A 17527-nucleotide genomic window follows, 5' to 3' on the forward strand; every position below is an offset into this window, starting at 1 on the left:
AAATTATAATATCAATTTAATTATGCAATATCAAAAAATATATTATATTTTCGTAATGTATATTAAATGTAAGCATCCAATCAATCACACGACTTAATGAATTTTGTATAACACAGCTCATACCCTGGAGACGGTATCACAGAATTTTTTAGTGGTTTTGAAACCTTGACCTTGAAACTGGTAACCGGCCCATGCCTACTCCCTTTAACAGAATTCTTGTAAATTACATGCCAAAAAGATCCATCTTATAATCCAGTTCCCAAACAGGGGCATGAGCAAATTTTTCAAAGTCTGTACGCACCATCCTAGAGGTGTTTTCTCATGGGGGTTAAGGGGAAAAAAGCTTATGTACACATTCCCAAGTCAGCAAATACCGAATGTGTTCACATACACCAGCATCTCTCAGCCTCCCCTTGAGCACAGGCAGACCAACCGTGCCAGGCTTAAGTATGTTTACGGGACAGCAAACCCCCCCCCCCCCCCCCCTTTTCAGCAGTCCTGTGCAGTGAGTGAGAAAACCATGCAGGGTCTGATGGAATGCAAATGAGGAAAATTAAAATAAATGAGACATTTTTCATCCCACGGCGAGACTTAACTCATCCGAGCGCTGATGCTGACATTCATTTAGTTCAGACCGTTTTACGAGAGTCTGCCGGGAAAAACATTTAGGGCCAATTAAGAAATCTCGATCCCGTCACGTTGCTGAATAGCGTCACCGGGGCATGCCGAGACAGATGGAAACGGAAGAGATGATTGCATCTTGGCAGGACGGCCATTGTAAGAGAAAGTCTGACAACTGTGCGATTTGTTTTCTTTTCCAACACACCAGACACTGAAGCGGCATGGTGTGCAGGGCCAACATGAGATCGGCTGGTGTGAAAGGCCGCCGCAGGGTGAATAAAGAGCTCCTTTCAAGGTGTTGAGAGTCGGTGGGAGGCAGAAAGTTTCTTAACACTGGACCTTCACAGAGTTACCCTACCCCATGCTACCTCATCCAAATTCGCAACACTTGATGCAGGGATACATTAGGTTAACGCTGGCAGTACCTGGGTGGCTATTAGACCACTAAATCAGCACTGCTGCTGTGCCAATCTTCTGCCTTCATCTGCACAGTGTAGCTTCTGTTAGGTCCACTAAATAAGAGCCCCAAGTTAAAGCACTATAACCTTGATTTTTTAACGCTGTGCATAGTGTAAATTTCAATGTAACAAATCTCTATTTGTATAATGAGGAATATTGCTATGCAGAAAGATATGGATGATCTAATTTATAGTTTTAGTTTATAGAATCTTGCATTATAGCTATTGGAATCATATGTGTTTAATTTACAGTAAGGAAAATAAGTATTCGAACACCCTGCTGCTTTGCGGGTTCTCCCACTTGGAAGTCATGGAGGGGTCTGAAATTGTCATCGTAGGTGCATGTTCACTGTGAGAGACACAATCTAAAAGAAAAAATCCAGTAATCACAATGTATAATTTTTTTAATCATTATGTATAACTTGATTTTTTAGGCCAATACATGTAAACCACTTCTTGATTTTCAAAGATATTTTATTTTATTAAGACATTCATTTCATCAATCATTTTGCTCTGAATATGTTGGCAACTTTATTTTACATTCACTTTTTTTTAATTCATAAACATAAATAATTCAAATCTCCATTGTGGCTTGTATTATTTTTTACTCGCAATAATATTTAAAATAGCAGATTTTGTTACTTTATTAAAGTTTATTTAAAGCTTTGATTTAATTTGTGAAACCAAATATGCTTAATTTGTGTTTCATTTAAAACTATGCTTTGCTTCAGGTAAATCTATGTTATTTCAGTCTTTGTAACATTGTTATTATAACGTATAGTATCATAATTGAGATATAACTGCTTGCCTGTTTACATTTGTACTTTTAGAATATACTCATTATATTTTATACATTATATTCATTAGATTTATTACTCAACATCATCAGGCTGTTGAATTATTTGAAAATCATTAAAAAATAATGATAAATAATTTTCAAATGGTTATTGGCAAACTTAAGATGGGCCTAGACATGTGCTGGTTTAAGCAGGGGAACCTTCCGTGCCATGCATGAGTTCAAACCATGACGTCTTAGTGTATTTCCAACAGTAACCTTGAAAACGGTGGTCCCAGCTCTTTTCAGGTCATTGACCAGCTCCTCCAGTGTAGTTCTGGGCTGATTTCTCACCTTTCTTAGGATCATTGAGACCCCACGAGGTGAGATCTTGCATGGAGCCCCAGTCCGAGGGAGATTGACGGTAATGTTTAGCTTCTTCCATTTTCTAATGATTGCTCCAACAGTTGACCTTTTTTCACCAGGCTGCTTGGCAATTTCCCTGTAGCCCTTTCCAGCCTTGTACAATGTTGTTTATTTAATTTTTCTAGTGTCTTTGGACAGCTCTTTGTTCTTGGCCATGTTAGTAGTTGGATTCTTACTGATTGTATGGGGTGGACAGGTGTCTTTATGCAGCTAATGACCTCAAACAGGTGCATCTAATTTAGGATAATAAATGGAGTGGAGGTGGACATTTTAAAGGCAGACTAACAGGTCTTTGAGGGTCAGAATTCTAGCTGATATTTATTTGCAGCTGTATCATACAAATAAATAGTTAAAAAATCATACATTGTGATTTCTGTTTTTTTTTTTTTTAGATTATGTCTCTCACAGTGGACATGCACCTACGATGACAATTTCATGCCCCTCCATGATTTCTAAGTGGGAGATTTTGCAAAATAGCAGGGTGTTCAAACTTCAAATACTTATTTTCCGCACTGTAGATAATAATATAAAATACCATTTGTTGAAGCCCCTGTAGAAGTTGCTGGAGAAAGCTTCTCAGACCATTAAGGTGTCTGCTTGTGTCCAGAAGCGTTGACCCAGAAGTAGTTTCACACCAGTTCACTGCTTTGGCCATCCAGAACTGCACTTCTGTCTCAGAAAACGATGCCATTATCTGTAATCTGAGGACAAATAAAAATCTTGTCAAACATTAAACAGGGTGCTTTGCCTTTCATGATGGAAAAGGCAAGTTATTCACAACAATCGCAATTACAATATCATGTGATCTTCTGACAGGAATGAAGTATTTTTGACAAATAAACATAGCCAAACAAGGTTGAAGCCATTAATGGCAACATCTTGGTAATGCTAGGAGGTCAGATTCTCACATGGCAAAGTGTAGCGGAGTAAAAAAAGATCTCAAACAGCTTGTGTGTGCAGGAGCAGGAGTTTATGGATAATTGTTGCTCTTAGCCTAATGACAGGTTTGTGAAAAACACAACAAGGAGTGTTTTTATGATCTGCTTGTAACGGCAGAGTTGTTTAATGTCTTGCCATCGCCCCTGCTGGTAAAATCCCTTGGGTGAGACAATGTAAATATATAATTAGCCTTTCTTTCCTTTTTTCAATCTACAAACAAACGCTTCTTGTTGACTTGTCATCCGTGCACAGCTTTCACCAGTCCTTAGGGGGACATAGCTGCCTGGCCAATAAAATGCCACAGCCAAGGGTATAATTTCCAAAACGAATCCTGGTAGAACATTATCGGATTTTGTGCAAGGGTAAAAATTACTCGTGGTATGTTATGCGCTAGACTAGAGAGTGTCAACATCGGCATGTACCAACGCATACTAATGCCCTGAGTGTGTGCCAGTCCAAAAAAATGCTAGAAAAGTGACCACAAATGTACAATTAAGCTTTTGATGGGCAACACTCAGTCAAGAGAAGAGTAAAACAAGTTGTACTTGTTTTGACCAAAACTAACTAAAGATGGCATGAAGTGTTTAAAGTCTGTTCAGATAGCTGGTTAAGCAATCGATGTTGTGACTGAAGTTCCTTTTACAGTGGTGCTAATAGCTTTGACATTTTCAGCTGGAGGGCACGCACATTATTACACTTCACTAAACAATCTGTCAGCCTTTTCAGAGATGAAAGAAATTTATTAATCTTAATAATAAACTATGTAAAATGACATTATATTGTAAAGATTCTGTCGGTCTGAAAATTTACAGTTTTTATGCCCACTTAAAATTTGAATCGCCTGCATTTTTGAGAATCTCCACTAGGTGTCAATATAATATATTTCACCTATGATATTTCACCACTGATCTTATGTTTATGATTTTTGTAAAAAAGTGACAAACCCATACACAACAACCACAATACCTCATTACTAGTTTGTGGTGCAAATTTTGGTAAAAAAGTTTTTTAGGCCAATACATGTAAACCACTCCTTGATTTTCAAAGATATTTTATTTTATTAAGACATTATTTCATTTTGCTCTGAATATGTTGCCAATTTTATTTTACATTTAATTTTTTAATTCATAAACAAATATAATTCAAATCTCCAATGTGGCTTGTATTATTTTACTCGCAATAATAATTAAAATAGCAGATTTTTTTACTTTATGAACGTTTATTTAAAGATTTAAATTTAATTTGTCAAACCAAATATGTTTAATTTGTGTTTAATTTAAAACTATGCTTTGCTTCATGTAAATTTATGTTATTTCAGTTTTTGTAGCATTGTTATATTATATCGTATATAGTATCATAATTGAGATATAAAACTGCTGACCTGTTTATATTTGTACTTTTATATACAAAATCGACAAAATAACATTTATACAAATCAATATGGTTTATTATTCAACGTCATCAGGACATTGAATTATTTGAAAATCATTTAAAATAATGATAAATAATTAATTTTCAAATAATTTAAGGGACCGGAGTCAATTATTCCGCTTATAACACGGTTACCATAGACATTGCTAAGACATTTGCTATGGTGGTTATTTTAAGACATTTGACAGGTCAGGTGTGCGTTTATCTAAAATAATGCATACCCCTGAAACATTTCTCGACCAATCAGAACTATTGACAATAATTTAGAATAATTCAATGTCCCGTCGTCAATTTTTCTTACGTATAGCATTTTAAATTCAGCTTACATTTCCAGACAGAAAAACAGCGAAACGCTTTTAAACATTTTAATTAAACAGATACATTTAATTCAACAACACATGTTTATTTCAAGTTTACACGTATGAACTTTAATAACTTTAGTAACATTAACTGTTATATTTTACATCTGTGACTGATCACACGTACAAGCTCTGTTATTTTCCTCAAGCCGCTTTGGATAAAAGCTGCTAAATGCCTGTATGTAAATCTGATGTAATGTACGAGTTATGTCATAAATATTAATTAGACCATGTCGTCACTTTCGTCAAAAACACCTGATTAATATTCATAAGGTAACCTTTCACCAAGGCAGGATTCGTTCATTTCTATTAATAAGGCTTGCATAAACAAATCCAAGCAGTTATTATCAGATATTACCTTTAAAATCAGTCAGCTGAAGAGTGTGTTCGCCAGATGCAGATTCTGCAGATTTCTGTCGTTCAGTTTGACAGCACGAGACTCTCGCGACGTCCTTCTTCTGTTCAGTCCTACTGCTGACATGTGCTTTCTGTCATCCCTTCTGAAATTTGAAAGCTAATGATATGGAACACAGTTAAATTAACCTAAAAAGTTTTGGCGGCATAGGCTGCAGTGTTGTACAAATCTTTCCGAACTTCCCTCTTAGACGCTTAAACCGGATATTGTCATCTGCTATTGGCTGTGCGCCGTGAAAGGGGCGGGGCGACACAGCAGCATGGACTGAAGTGCAGATTAAAGTAGATTTGTTTCTTTTATAAATATATATATATACATGTATGTATATATGGTCATAAAAGTGTTTTATGTAGAATTCTATAACATTATTATTACTTAGAACAAAGCTGATTTGAATCAGTTTTGTAATTTATTTCTTCAATTTTTATATATAAGAAAGAAACTTAAATACTCTGGGTCTATAAAACTAAACTAGAATATGTATATTTATTTTTTGATTCTTAAATTTATATAGTATTTGTTTGTAATTGGATGCTCATTTCTTATACAGTATGAGTGAGGGACTGTTGCATTTGACCATTAGGTGGCACTGTTTAAAGGAGATCAAACTCAGTATACTAAAAACAACTGCTACAGGACCTTAGGGCTCTGTCTAGATCAGATGCAAGTGGTTTAGATAGAAGATAAATCATATTGGCCTGCAAACTGTATTATTTCCCAAATTCTCACATTACTCCGTTGTTTGAAAAGTTTGACAAACAAAATGAATGCGTTCCAGTTTTTAAACCTACTTTATGAAAATGTTTGGAGGAATAATCTGATCCCTCACATGGGATGGTTAAAATAAGATGTTCAGGATAGACACATTAATCCACCCAGTGCATTTGTGTGGTGAACCTATTCAGCATCAACGTACAATACCCTTAAACTTACAACAACCATAGTTAATGCAGCATATTGAGCATTTTAATATAGACATCTGTTGTCTAACATGTGTTTCAAAGCACTAAGTCTTATCAGGGTGCTTCTCAATAGTTTTACTGAAATGCCAAATTTGGGAATTCTTAAAAAGGATAGATGTTTACAAGAGAATATGAATTAAAAAAAAAAGGTGATAATATTTTTACATTTTAGAACAAAAACATTATAATGAATAATAAATAAAATAAATAATAGTATTGTAATATGAATAATATTAAAAATAATGATTCTGCACTATTTACTTATTAAAGAAGTAAATTTGTAATCTTGCTATAGTTACGCTTTCATTTAAAGTCAGATTTTTTTGAAGCACACATTTTGGTCTTAATTTTCTAAATCATGCTGGAACTATACCAAATACCCAGAAATGCGGAAATTCATGCATTGTACAAAGATTTATTGTTTTGCTATGACGGAATATTCACAATTCGACAGTTTAACATGATGCACAGTCTTCCATGTGTCAATCCCAATGATTTTCCTCAGTAGCACCGCTGTAAAAGCTGGCATGCATTCATCACAGTTAGATGATGTTGTGCACTTAGTGTCATTTATTTGAAGTTAACCACATAACAGCAACAAAACTAAATCAGGGGTCTGTGCCCCTGTCCCCTGGAACCGAAAACTTTGGGTAGCGCTTCTCAAAGCAACATCAGCATATGCAGACGAATTATAAAACTGGGATTGTTTATACAAGGTACAGTAATGGTACCAAATTTTAGTACCAGTGGAAAGATGTCCTTATTAGGAGAAATCAAAAGCTGTTAGATTGTAACTATGGTTTTGTGCAGGTATGTTTCATGCGTGTTGCATATAATGTGGAGAATGATTGTGTATCCTTGAAAGAGGTCGGTGAAGCAGATGCTATAACTTGGGGAATGTGTTTAAAGTGGGCTTGTGGCTCCAGATTAGAGCTGAAAACCCTAGTGGTTTTCTGCACACAAGCTTATGTATGTATGTGTGTGTGCATATGTGTGTGTTTTTCTTGTATTTGGGTGGTGCCTCTTGCTCGCTCACCAAATGGAAACGCTGCATAGACAAACCTCTATGCACACCAAGTAAAACAAATGTTTATTTGCAAGAATTAATTTTAATCATTCATGTGTGAATGCATATTTGAAGCGTTTAACAATAACACAACTGCCCCGGGGCATTTATTTTTGATGAATTATAACCTTTTTCTCAATGCATCCGTAAGAATGATCATTAGTTTTCCTGTAGTTATTCTGTAATTGCAATAACTAATTAAATTATGTAAACATAAGCAGACATTTTGCTACATTGACCGGACACACACAGTAACTGCGTGTTTATTTAGGTCAGGTATGGAGCAGATTTCTTCTGTCATTACATAAAAATACATCTGGCTTGACCAGAATGGTCATGCATCCAAGCAGGAATAAAGAACACACACAAAAATGTGGTTCGATGCCTGGGCTAGAAACCATGTGTGTTTTTCCTGAGCTCAAAATGGTTGGGGTGGGAGGAATAAAAGCTGGAGAATGTGAAAGAATAAGAGCGAATGTGAGAAAATAGTAAGTGGCGGAGGGCCTGGAATGATGGAGAGGGGAATTGGCAGAAGACTGCCATGTCCAGCACTGAGATCACTAAGTGGGTGGTAGGTACAGAGCTTCCCCTTTGCTAAATTATGAGAAAGACTCATATCTTCCAAGCATTTCGACTGGGGTAGGATGTCAACCACTGAAACCTGTCTTTGAGCCAGGGAGCGGGAGTAGCGCAGATGGTATTGCTGACAAATTAGTTCAATTCAGATCCATTTCTGTACCTGGCAGCGTGTCTCTTAACCACTTCTTGCCCAACAGCGATGGAATTATCTTACCTCTTTTTTGCTGAATGTTCGGTTTCCACAAGAGCTCTCAAATCGGGGTTTGTAGCTTTTCATGCGATGCGGTTGCACTTTGAATATACGATCGCTCGTACAAAACGGCAAAGTCCCCTCCGATCTCTTTATTTATATTGAATGAAAATGTGCTGGCTGACTGCATTATTGCCGCCCACATTAACCAGAATCTAAGCCAGCTGGCTTCGGTCTGGATCCCAACTCACACAGAGAACAGAAGCACACAGACAAGGTGTGGCTAGACCAACCAGGTCTTCCTTAGTTATCATGCTTTGGATAGACATGGAGATTCTCTTTTCATTTTCCTTTCCACTGGTTTTACATTGATCATGTCAGCATAGCAATTTTGATTTTCCATAGCGTCTGTGCTAGATCTGTGTGGTATACGATAAATAAATGGGACTTTTCTCTATGAAAGGTTTCATGTAACTTCTGCACATTAGCAAAAATTCACAGTTTTCCACAAACACAACTCCGTCTTCATCTGGGGAGCTGAAAACATGAACCCCCCAGCCCAATTCACACCATTTGTTTGAGCCGATGGAACTGTATCAGATTTTCAAGATTTTTTGGTTCAACTTAAAAAAGTAAGTTACTTGGTTGCTTTAGAAATTTCAGTTAATTCAACTTAAAAATATTAATATAATAAAAAAAGGTGTGTAAAAATGTTGTGTCAACTAATATTTTTAAGTTGAATTAACTTACCATGTACAGTAAAATAAGTGCGGGGAAATTAAAACAGAGGGCGGGGCTCCAAGGTGGGGTGGTTTTCTACCATTAACAGATACACCCATCCCCTTGCCCAAACTTAACCCTACCCGCCATCTTTTGGAGGTACCTTACTCTTAGTACACCCCCCCTTTGGATATCTCTTGTCTGCAATAACAGTTACTTTAAAGCAACACTATGTAGTTTTTTACCTTTAAATAATGTCTCTAAAATTATTTCAGTGATAGAACAACTTTTAACTGGACAAATTGTACTGTTGCTGCAACCTGAGCAACCTCCTAGCTGCTACAAGCACACTCTGAAAGTGGCGGTGGAGGGTAGGAAACACAGCTCCGCCTCTCCCCCTGCCTGCAAAAGAGTGTCTAATACCAGGCACTGTTGCACTTTTCAACCACATGGGGGAGCTGTAAGTCGTTTTTACATGGAAACTACATAGTGTTGTTTTAATCCAAAGTGACTTACAAATGAAAGAGCATTTAACATTTTGTCACTGAGCTAACAATATGTGCAGTCTACAAAGCCATGCTTATGAGTAGGACTAGAGCTAAAGTTAGGATATACATATAAAGACTTTGGTTCCAAAACGCGATAAACGCCTTTTTTATTACTACCAAAATCGGTATTGTATAAGGTCAGTATTAAAAAATAAATTCTTAATTTTATGCAAAATCCAATATACGCTGTGTTATTCTGCCTTTTTCCCAAAACGCGATAAACGCCAGTCCTCCTTCTCTGCAGAATGCAATAAATCCCTCAACCAATCACAGCACACCATTCCACGCATTGTAAACAACAATCTAGTTTTCCTCATCTACTTTGTACTTCGTGATCAACAAACAAACAAAAACAAAATAATTCTTTTGATGGAATTGATAAACCTGTAGCAGGGAAGAAACATAAGCCACTCGGGCGACAGAAAATGCCGGCTGTTGCTTGTTCTCACACGACAACATCAAGCTTCTGTCATGCTAACACATTGACCCCAGGGGATCTTATGAAAAACTTTCCATTATTTTACGACAAGTCAACGAAAATCAAGCAGGACCAAAACATTTTACAGCTGATCGCTGTCAAAAAAGTTCAGCAATGATATCCCAAGGATGACACAGCAATGACAGTGTTCTTAATATGAAAACCCTGCTGAAAAAAAAGCATACCAGCAAGACCAGCATATGTTGTGTTTTGGTGCTGGTTTGCTAGTGAACACCAGCTAAACCAGCATTAACACCAGCTAAACCAACACCAAACCAGCATTTGCACCAGCTAAATCAGCATTAGCACCAGCATTACATGCTGGTCATACCAGAAAGAGCAGCATATGTTGTGTTTTGGTGCTGGTATGCTGGTGACAACCAGCTAAACCAGCATCAAACCAGCATAATTCCCATGCTGGTTTGATGCTGTTTTTTTCAGCAGGGAAAGTAAGTGTTTTGATTAATGCCATTAATGTTTATTTTTTTTATCAGTCTATACCACTAGTCAACTAAATGAATATAACATGTCAAAGATGAATGCACATTTATTGATTCAATAGATTTATAACATGTTAAAATGTGTCATGGACTTATTGTATTTTGCGGGGGGGAAATCAGTTTTTATAATAAAAAATTAAATTATTGTTTTTAAATTTTAAATGTTATTATAACCCAAAGATGCTATGTGAAAATTTGTAACAGAAAATTTGACTGGAATAAAAGAACAATCCTGCTCCTGCAGAAAAGACCTTCGCTTCATATCAAATTTTGATTTGTTGGTTCATGTGTGGTTCAGGGTTGCAGCCAAAACCCTGCAATGGATCTTGAGGAACGGGATCGAAAAGCCCTTTGGAAGTTTGTCAGCGTCACAATGCGTAGGCTACTACACTCAGATCCGATGACAAATTAGCACTGGAAGGGAAACAAATGTTTAATGGCCTTAAACACGAAAAGTTATATCCAAGTTCTGTTCGAGGAGAGCAAAAGCAATTAGACAGTAAAAAATGGTATCGAGAGACCTGAACATCTTTCAGCAGCAAGATGAAAAAGCAGATGTCCTGTCTTGCTTACAATTCATAAATCTTATGCAAAGGAATCTGCTGTCTCTTTCTGGGGGAGCAATCTACTGCACGCTCCTCATTACTCAAAAAGTGTGATCGCCACTGGAAGGGATTTCGTGTTAAAAACTACGCTCAATATCTGTAGGATAAATCAGTGGCACTGGACGATGGAGGAATGAGGAGAGTACTGGATGTCATTTTATTCAGTGAGGTTAGGGTATAGAAATGGTGATTCAAGCATTGTTGACATTTCAGTCATTCTTAAGCTCTTTTTTAAAACAAGTACAGCATCTTCCTAACGTAACATACTAAATAGCATCCGCAAGCAATCCATACAGATGACTCACAATTTGTTTCAGTCCTCCAATCTTTCCATCCAATATCTATCTATCTTAAATATATGCTTTCTGAATAATACAGTATTATATTTTTAATCAACATTTTTCTTGTTTTGTCCACCATTTTTGAACACTGTGGGATTGCCTGCTCCATGAAGAATAGATGTGATGGCCGAAAAGGTATTTTTTGGGTTTATGAGAGCTGAGATCTGTAAGCCATGTGCAAGAGAAATGGTTTGTGTGCACACCTAATCCCATTATATGTGCAAATGAAAAAGGTGCGGCCTTTGTTGTTAGCTCTTAGTCCATCGTGACAAGGTTGTCTTCTTCAGTGATCAGATGGGAATTGTACTAGTTAAGTACTAATGGTTAGCACACCACGATGAATAATGATCATCTGCTTTTAGTTTAGATCTGCACTGAGGTCTTTATTGGTCTTAAATTTGAGTTAATGTGCTTCATACGACATTCCCCCGCCTTTATCTGTCTCGCACCTGTCAAACTGTCGCTGTCTATTTTGTAGCACTATTTCTCCAATTCCCTCACCAATTCTCTCCTAACCAATCCCCTTCCACACACAATTCCCAGATACAGTTACTCAATAAGCAAGTGTTTTTCTTTCCCTGTATGCTTTTTACAGGCCTGTAATGGAATGATAGAGCATCGCCTACAAGACCAGACGGCAAAGCAACAGAAATGATCTGCACTCGGGGGGAGATTCACTAGTACATGGTTACACTTTTCAATACAAAGTATTTGTGCAGAAAGATGGCTGTAAACAGAATTATTTAGAAAGATATAGTGGTATACTTTTTCAGCACAATGCATTACAAAACAAAACAATGCTGTCAGCGCATGATAATAAACTTCCCAGGAAACAACCAGATTACTTAAAAAAAAACATCTGGATGACAAAGTTGGCATGTTTTCTTTTGTGCTCTTTCAGTTAAAGTGAGTCTTGTGTATTTAAGAGGTGCTGTATCATTAAGAGAGTCTCATAAATACTTTTATACTGTATAGACTCTAAAGATTTAAGATTCATTGGAGAAGTAGCAGATGCTCTGTGATCTGAACCAGCAAAGAAGTCCAATTTTTATGTTTATTAATGGATGAGAGATTAGCATGGCTTTGGCAACACAGTTTATTGTGATGTAAATAATGCTGCAGTATGCTATTTACTATAAGCAGTAGTAAATTGTTGTTGTAGTATGTTATAGTAATTATACTACAGTAAAGTATAATTATTACTAGGGCTGCACGATTTGGGTAACTTTTCCCATTGCGGTTATTGATGCTAATATTGCGATTATACTAAATTGTATTATGAGTCAACTTGATGGGTTTTAAGGAAAATCCACACATATTTTAGCTAAAATGTGTATTTGTAAAACTAGAAATGTTTTCGTATTGCCACATGATGTAGCAACTGCTCAGTGTCAGTAATCCTAAATCCAAAATACCGCCATACAACAGACATAGAGTTTTTTTTTAGCTACCAGATCACTGTTAACCTCCTCTGCATCCATCTTCGCTGTGGTATAAGTGACGACGCACACCACACACATACATGCCACACGTGCACTGCCTTTTTTGTTCGTTTTTCTTTCTTTTTTTAAACAGCAAGGAAAATCATCAAACTGTTATCAGAAAGTTTGTGTTAACAAGTCCACACATTTATTTATTTAATATAATTGCAACATTTTGCTGTCATATAATCGCACATGCTGACATCGCGATTGCTATTGCGATGCGATTAATTGTGCAGCACTAATTATTACTATAGTGTAGGGCTTACTTTAGTATTTGGTAGTATTACAATTTTTTAAGTGGCTTTGCTGCCTTAATTTTTTTAAGTTAATTCAACTTCAAAATATCAGTTAACAGTAAAAATGTTGAGTTAACTAATATTTTTAAGTTGAATTAACTTAAAAAATTTAAGGAAGCATATACCCTTATACAGTAAATACTGTAGTGTATTTTATATTTGTTCAAAGTAAGATTCAAAAACACTGCAGTATCTAGGTATTAAACTACATTATACCAGGGCTGTTGAATGCTTTATTCTGATTGGCTGAGTAATGTTTCATGGGTGTTGATTATTTTTCTGTAAACCGCACACCTAACTTGACAAATGTCTTAAAAATAGACACCAGAGCAATGTTTTTGATAACAGTGGTAAAAGCGGAATTATTGACTCCGGTCCTTCGAATTATTTGAAAATAATGCACATCCGCGGTGTAACAGTATTACCACCTTGGGTGTGCATTATTTTCTTATAATTCAAGATTCAATACTTTATTGGCATACAACTCGGTGCAAGTTGTAAGGGATTTGGTTCAGTGTGCTCATTCAACGGCCCGTCATCAATTATTCCTTACGTAAATACTGTAGTGTATTTTAATATGTTCCTGTATAGCTCAGTGGAAGAGCATTGTGTTAGTAGTGCAAACGGTTATAGATTCAAACCCAGAGAACACACATACTAATAAAAAACTGTAGGTCACTTTGAATAAAACCATCTGCCAAATGCAAAAATGTAAATGTAATGCAATGCAATATTTACTTTAGTAAAGTTTAAAAGTACTAGAATATAGGAATAATATTGTGCACTACAGTAAGTACTTTATTTACAGGTTCAAAACACCGTAGTATTTAGCAATTATACTACAGTAAATACTGTAGTGTATTTTAACATTTACTTTAGTAAGGTTCAAAAACATTAAAGAATCTAGGAATGATGCTACAGTGTAATAGAGTAGTGTACTTGATATTTATAGTAAGGTCCATTGTAGGATCTAGAAATTATACTAAATACGTATTTATATACAAATAGTATGTTTAAAAACACTAGTATCTAGGATTTTTACTACAGTTTACTATGATAAATATGGTGGCATAATTTTTTCCTATAATAAACTTTAAAAGCACTAGTGTGTGGTATCTGGGAAGTTTACTATAGTTTGCGATTGTTACTACAGTATTTTTCATTGCAATAATTGAACAAGAATTTTACATTAAAGGCTCCGTTCTTTCTGTGTTTTTGAAGCGTTGATTGTGTTTACAGTGCGCAACATGTGTTCATGTTTCACATGTAAAAAAACTTGGTTTTCACTGTCCTCAAAACGGGCTGATGTCTTCCTTGTTCTATGAAGTCCCTCCTTCAGAAATACGTATCGAGTTCTGATTGTGTAGCTTGTTTAAGTGTGTTGTGATTCGATAGCAGCTTAGCTTGCGTTAGCTTAGCTGGTGACTGACGTATTCCTGTGGGGGCGGAGTTTAGTCAAAAAACTGTTCTAGTGACGTCATTAAAACAGGAAGTAGAGGGCTGTAGTCCAAACCGGCCGTTCGCTGTAGGCTTTGAAAGGCGAATTCTGTAAAAAAAACTTTGAGCTTTATCATTTTACAGGTATTATTTATGCTATTATAGCAACATTACACACTATAGGGTTTAAAAAATGGGATCAAAAAGAACGTGACCTTTAACTGAATTAAAGTTTTACTTGCAACCGAGAAACTAATGCTTGAATGAGTCCAAAACAAACCTTCCTCAAATTAAGACTTCAGGGCTTGGGATTTTAACAAAACTGTAAGTACGATCAACAGTGTTAAAGCATGCCTTAGCAAACATCATTAATTAGACTTACATAGTAGAAATCAGAATAGTGCAGTTCTTGTTAGAGTCTGAGATGAACCAAATGCAGAAGAGTTTTTACAACATCTTGCTCTGATCAGTCTTTATATGTCCTACTTGGCCTGTACATGTCTGTGGGTCTGATTGTATGTGTGCGTGTATGTTTGTGTGTGCATGCGTGCATGCGTGTTCGAGTTGGATGAGGGTGGATTATGGGTTTGGGGGGCTGTGGTGGTGAAGGGGGGATTCAATCAGTGAAGCTGGAGTGAACGCTCTTTGATTAAAGTAAACGTATTGGTCTAACACAAACATGCATGGAGCGAGAAGCTATGCCAAAACGCAGATGGGCTGACAGAGCAATCACTGAGAAACGGCTCGCAGTGGTAAAACGGCCGGATCTTGATTCATGGCCGTACTCTCCATAAACTCCACATGTATCACAGCCCTGCTTCTCTCCATTGAGCTGTCTCGTATGGCATAGTCACACGAAATTAACAAAATTTGATACACATTTCCAAACACTTCAAACAAATAGCTTAACAGTTCAGTGACAAACAGTGCTGGGAAATATAGTATTGCTGGCACGAACAGATGTTCTTGTGTCTTTGAATAATGCTGCTTTTTCAATTATAGGTGGCTAATGAAAATTCAGACTTTATGAGTAACAGTACTAGCACACATATCGTGAGTGATGTCAGTTTGTTAACAACATAGTTGAGTAGTCAATAAGACAAATTTGATTGGTTGTAAAACATTTATAAATATTTATTCTGTCGGCGACTCAAAAATAAAGATTTTTTTCTAAACGGTCTGTACAATATTTTACACATATTCAATGTATATCTTAATTTATTTATATAGCGTTTTTCACTATATCATACATAGAGAATAAAATATATGGTATTATTGCAATTTAATTTTTAACATAAAAATTACTTTTTACAAATACTATAAAGACCCACTGAATTGCCTTGAAATGTGCAGCTTTGTTTGATATCGTAATTTTCAATGAAACAGAAAGTTGGGGCGGAGCATATTGAGTGACTCCTCCCCCATTCTTTAAAAGTAGCCAACAGCATTTACTATCCCTCTCAGATTCCTTGCCTGAAAATGTAGAATGATGTCATACAAACAATCGATGCTTATCCGATCTGATTTGATCCATAAGAGTCTGTAATATAGCTGCCTAATGATTAATCACAACTATGCGTTTGCAGAATAAAAGTTTTTGTTTACATAATTATTATACACAGTACATCAACAAATATTATGTATATAGAAAAACAAACACATTTATGTATAATTTTAAGGAAAAAATATATCGATATAATAAATATTTATATTTATATATGATATAAATAATATGTAAATATACAAATGTTTATACACGTATAAATAGTTCTTAAATATATACATGCATGTCTGTGCATTTATATATATACATAATTATTATACACATTACACACACATTTAATATGTAAACAAAAACTTTTATTCTGCAAATGGCAGCTCTAGTCTGTAAATTAGGAATGCTCATAGATGGCTAGATGTGTTACAGCGGAGTCTCTAACATCATCACCTGGCGGCCATCTTACCACAGGCAGCTCGCTCACTCGTAGCATTGCATTTTAATGCTGCTGGTACTTTTTAATGACCATAACTTGCTCAATTTTCTACCAATTTTCAAACGGTTTGGTTTCTTATAAACGTTATTAACGTGGCTATAATTCTGGATGCTTACATTTTTTTTGTATAAGTATGCAGTGTCATAGGTACATATTTGACGTTTATAACAAACCAAACCGGTAGAAAAAAATCGGTAGAAAATTAAGCAAGTTATGTTCATTTAAGAGTACCTGCACCATTTAAACTCAATGCTACGAGTGAGCGAGCTGCCTGTGGTAAGATGGCCGCCAAATGCAGACGTTCCACTCAATTGGCCAGCAGCGCGAATGAGACATCTAGCCTTTATACATATCTATGGGAATGCTTATGTTAAAATGTGAATTTTGTTAATGTTTTGGAGCACATTATTCTTTAAGCTAACATATTTTATTAAGAGCAAAAAAATTTAAATTTTGAGTTAATGGGGACTTTTAAAAGTGCTATTGAGTCTTCTTTATTGAAGATTTAAACTTTAATAAAAATTTACTTAAGAATTAAAGGTCAGAATGTCCCCTAAAATATTAACCATGTACGATCCATATACACTTTTAGAATAAAGGCACACTGTACCTTTTAATGTACAACTGACCATCACTAGGGTGGTACTGTTTAAACCTCTAGTTAGGACCTTTAAAACTTGTTTAGAGAGATAATTGTATAAGGATATTGTGTATGTGTACCTTTAAATACAGAGTTACCCCTTTATTAATTACATTGCACGCATCTACGTTACGTCTGTGAGACCGTTTGATTTGTCTACCACGCGGTGCCAACTCTCACAGCACCAGGGGCACGTTCAATATCACACCGGTGCACAACGTTTTGCTACGGTTTCCGGGTTGAACGACAGGTTTCCTGGAAAC

General features: G+C 36.0%; 1 protein-coding gene across 1 annotated transcript in view; it reads right to left on the reverse strand.

The window, feature by feature from the left end:
- The window catches only part of fancc (FA complementation group C), a 39137-nt gene extending 33501 nt beyond the window's left edge, over nucleotides 1-5636 (reverse strand). Inside the window, 2 exon segments of the mRNA XM_055168004.2 lie at nucleotides 2816-2981; nucleotides 5368-5636. Of these exon segments, the coding sequence (XP_055023979.2) occupies nucleotides 2816-2971 (156 nt within the window). The 5' untranslated portion in view covers nucleotides 2972-2981; nucleotides 5368-5636.
- Between the last annotated feature and the right edge of the window lie 11891 nt (nucleotides 5637-17527).

Source organism: Misgurnus anguillicaudatus, chromosome 5 (assembly GCF_027580225.2).
Source record: "Misgurnus anguillicaudatus chromosome 5, ASM2758022v2, whole genome shotgun sequence".
Taxonomy (NCBI): Eukaryota; Metazoa; Chordata; class Actinopteri; order Cypriniformes; family Cobitidae; genus Misgurnus; species Misgurnus anguillicaudatus.